This window comes from Pundamilia nyererei, unplaced genomic scaffold (genome assembly GCF_000239375.1).
Source record: "Pundamilia nyererei isolate P.nyererei 1_Seehausen unplaced genomic scaffold, PunNye1.0 scaffold00566, whole genome shotgun sequence".
Taxonomy (NCBI): Eukaryota; Metazoa; Chordata; class Actinopteri; order Cichliformes; family Cichlidae; genus Pundamilia; species Pundamilia nyererei.
Genome location: NW_005187967.1, coordinates 73,409 through 77,654, shown reverse-complemented (window position 1 = coordinate 77,654; position 4,246 = coordinate 73,409). Strand labels below are relative to the sequence as shown.

The following is a 4,246-nucleotide window of genomic DNA, read 5'->3' as shown; positions in this document are numbered from 1 at the left end:
CGGTGTCATAAAAACTGCATTTGGAACCAGACACAGCCTTGTTTGTCATGTTATTGTCTTTTTACATGTGTAGTGTCATTACAATAAATTTAAATTACACACACAGTGACTGTATTTAACTGGTTGTTGCGATTTTAATGTTGTTGTTTATATTTTTCAGATTATAAGATAAGATAAGATAACCTTTATTAGTCCCACACGTGGAAAATTTGTTTTATACTGTTGTATCTCTAATGTTTTGCTATTTTACCACTAATAGAGAAAGAGTTAAATTTGCATATTAGTACAACAGAACAAAGTAAACATGGCACCTCCGTGTTGGCTTCATCTTTCAGCTCTGGACGTTCATGCTTTGTAAAAACACTCTGTAAGGTCTGAGGGGTGTCTTACAAAGGAAGTTCAACACAGCCGGGCTTTCTTTGTGTTAACTGGTTTAACAAAATCTCTCAGGTCACATGGCTCAAGGAACACCTTTCAGAAAAATGTCCTTTGAATGCTGCTCACTCCATCGAAGACATTATCAGATGATGATAAATTGAAATCTTTAAATAACATTAAAAATTAACAGTAAAAAGAATCAGTGTTGCAATGAAGATAAGAAATTGGTCTGTTTCCCTTCTCTCAACCGGTCGCAGCAGATGGCCCCGCCCCTCGCTGAGCCTGGTATATATATATGTATATATATATATATACATTCTGTATGTATTATTGTAGGGTCTACCTTACAATATAAAGTGCCTTAAAGCAACTGTTGTTGTGAATTGGCGCTGTATGAATAAAATTGAATTGAATTGAAATTAATGCTGGAGAAAATCTTTATTCTAGTGCTGTGAAACTTTAAATTGGATCATTTAAATATGAAAGCTTACAGTCCCACAGGCTGGCAATGTGGAAATGACTTCAGTTTGACACAGATCAAAGTGAAATGATTTTTCTTAATTGAACAGGTGTTTTTGGTGTGTTTTAGGAGCCGCAATTCCTGCCGAGTGAAAGAGACCCAGCAGCAGATTAGATTATAATCAAGTATACACACTTTCTGCATGTAATGTGACTATGTGTGTTGCTTTTCAACATGCTGTAAATAACGGGGTTTTTTTATATGATGAAAAGCAAAGTGAGCCGGAGTCAAATTCCTTGTTTGTGTGCACAAACTAAAAAATAAGGATAATTCTGGCTCTACGATCGCTGCCGTGTTTTATTACACTCCCAATAAAACACAGAGCGGTCCCTCTTCGCGGGTATACAATATCTTCAAACGTAAACGCTCCGGACAAAGGGTCCCGCATGCGCGTCGTCGAAGAATCCAGTAAATAGAACCCAGGAGCACGAGCAGTGTCTGTGCTGACGTCACGGCCGTACGTTGAGAGCTGGAGCGGAGTTGTAAGCGCGAGCTCAGACGGAGGCGCGCGGAGGGAACAGCTACAGCTATGGTGCTCTGTTCTTCTTCGTGAGGACGAAATCAGCCAATTTTATTCTCGTTGACGTCTTTTTCTCCGTCTTCTCCGCGACGTAAACAAGCCGTCGGACATTTTGAAATCGCTACGGGGATACAATATGTCTTCCACGGCGGTCGCTGCCTCCAGAAGGCAGTCCTGCTATTTATGCGATCTGCCCCGCATGCCGTGGGCGATGATCTGGGATTTTACCGAACCCGTCTGCCGTGGTTGTGTGAACTACGAAGGTGCCGACCGGATTGAATTCGTTATCGAGACTGCCAGGCAGCTAAAGAGAGCACACGGCTTTCAGGAGGGCCGCTCTCCCGGCCCGGGGAAGCCCCAGCACGCCGGGAAAGAGATCAATCACTCGGTTGGGGACCTGGGCTCTCGTCCCCCTCAACCTCTGGATCGTTATCCGCTGTCAGACAGGCCGCCGCGGCTGGGCCCGGAGTACCAGGCGGGCAGGCAGGCGAACGGCCTCCCGATGCCCAACGGATTTCCCAAACCCGACGAGCCCCCTGAGCTAAACCGCCAAAGCCCCAACCCCCGCAGGACTAGCACGGTTCCTCCTAACTTGGTGCCTTTGGTAAACGGCGCGATACCTGCCATACATCCACTCAGCGGCCGCCCGACACAGATCTGTCTGCCCGGCGCTCTGATCGCGCCTGTCCCCGGGGAGCACGGCAAGCGCCCAGAGGAGCTGAAAGACAAGCACCGGGCGGACAGCATGTCGGACATGTCGGACAGCCACAAGGACTGGATAAACAAAGGCAAAACTGTCAGGGACCTGATGCTGCACACGTTCGACGGCAGGGTAAAGAAGGACCACACCGCCATGCAGCGGGTCATGGCGTACGAAATGAGTGGCACTTCCTCAAAAACAGGTAGGCTGTTTGTTTTGTGTCTGCATTAGAATGTGGTGAGCTGGCACGCGCCATGAAAACGGGAACTAAACAGCAGGGAACTAATGTGTCAGCACTTCACACACGGTGTGTCGTGGATTTACGCCATCGTGACGGGTCCGCCCAGCCACGCTGCTGGCATGCACCCGTTCACCTCTTGTGTGAGACAGCAGTACGGGAGCAGGTGTGTGTGTGTGGTTGTTGGGGGAAGGGTGTTTAGAAATTTCCTGCCTCATAGTCTGCACAGGCCGGGATGTTAGTGTGGCTGTTAACCCTGCTGCTTTTCCTTTGCACAGACAGAGGGAAGCACCCTCGGCCTGGGAAGAGGAAGGCCTCCCCTGAGCCAGACTGTGAGAGCAGTGTCCCCAAGATGAACGGCAGTGAGGGCCAGCCATGGCTCCCCTCACCCTCTGAAGTCCTGAAGATGCCCCCAGCTGCCCTGCCAGGCTTCTCTGCAGCGCCTCCATCAACCATCTCCCCCCACTCCCGCACCACACCACCTGAGGCTGCCACAGCGCAGAATGGCCAGTCTCCCATGACTGCACTCATCCTCGCCACCGATAACGCAGGCAGCACGGGCTCACCTAAGGACGGCAGCCAGGTACATTCCACCGTGGCGGGGGCACGACGGAACAGCGGGAGCCCCCTGTCACCCTCACAGAGGAGGTTGGCCCAGAGAGAGGGGCCTGTGAGTGCCAACCCCTCTGCTCCGCATGGTCCCGGCAGTATGGAGCCACCGCCACAGAGCATTCCGGATTCCTCTGTGCCGCCGGGCAGCGTGCCGCTGTGCTGCACTCTGTGCCATGAGCGGCTAGAGGACACTCATTTTGTCCAGTGCCCTTCAGTGCCCTCTCACAAGTTCTGTTTCCCCTGCTCCCGGGAGAGCATCAAGCAGCAGGGGGCCACCGGCGAGGTGTACTGTCCCAGTGGTGAAAGGTGCCCGCTGGTTGGCTCCAATGTACCCTGGGCCTTCATGCAGGGGGAAATAACCACCATATTGGCCGGAGATATAAAGGTAAAAAAGGAGCGGGACCCTTAAAAAGTTCTCCGACTGCTTCTCGTGAACTTGTTTCCCTCTTGTAACCCAAGTATGGCAACAACAGCAGGACATAAAGTAACAGACACAGCTCACCCAGCAAGCCTCAGAGGAGCTGGCAGACATGTACATAGTGAACACAGGGGAGTGTATACTTCATAAATGTGGCTGTAAAATTTGACTTCTTTCTTTAATACATTGTGTTTCTTACTGTGTTTCCAGTAAGACTTTTCCTTTTTCCCACCACAGCTGTTTCTTCTCAGTCTGTCGTTGTACTTTAGGTCTGCAGACAGTCCCTGTCGAGCATAGAATGTGACTAATTTGAGCACTTGGCAAAATCCTTTAATAAATGAAACAAAAAATGCTTCTAGCTGTACATGTATGCACTTGCCAAATACAGTTTCAGACCTTGTAATAATACCCCCAGTGTCTCTGTGGTTTGCTTATTTTCCATTATCCTGGAGTTGGTCGGAGAGTCATGGCCTGATTGTGAATCAGTCATGATGCAATCCCTCCCAGCAGGAACAAATTGGCTTCCAGGGAACAGTGGGTGGAAGGGAAAAGTCAGGGAGCGAGGGAGATGGAGGAGGGGGGATGAAGGCCGCAGTAGAAGTGCGTTGCATAAATGCTGTGTACTGTAAATCGCACGTGGGTGAGCAGAGGCTGCTCAGCGCTGAGGCCTCGTGCCCCATGAGTGCGGGGGGAGATAAGGAGGGCCTAAAAATAGTCACCGTGGCTTCAAAGTGACACCCGCTCCGGCGTTTGTTGATGTCAAAACAACTGCCTCACATGTCCTGTTTGGGCACTTTGTCTGGATCTAGAGGTTTTCTCTTTGCTTCTCCTCCATGCACCCAAATCAGCCTGACATCTCG

General features: G+C 49.9%; 1 protein-coding gene across 1 annotated transcript; it reads left to right on the top strand.

Annotated features, from left to right (window-relative positions):
- Positions 1 to 1,270: 1,270 nt before the first annotated feature.
- LOC102215345 (interferon regulatory factor 2-binding protein 2-B-like) lies at positions 1,271 to 3,794 on the top strand. Its single transcript, XM_005754438.1, has 2 exons — positions 1,271 to 2,320; positions 2,635 to 3,794. The coding sequence occupies exons 1-2, from the start codon at positions 1,555 to 1,557 to the stop codon at positions 3,375 to 3,377; spliced, it is 1,509 nt and encodes a 502-aa protein (XP_005754495.1). The 5' UTR covers positions 1,271 to 1,554; the 3' UTR covers positions 3,378 to 3,794.
- The last annotated feature ends 452 nt before the right edge of the window (positions 3,795 to 4,246 follow it).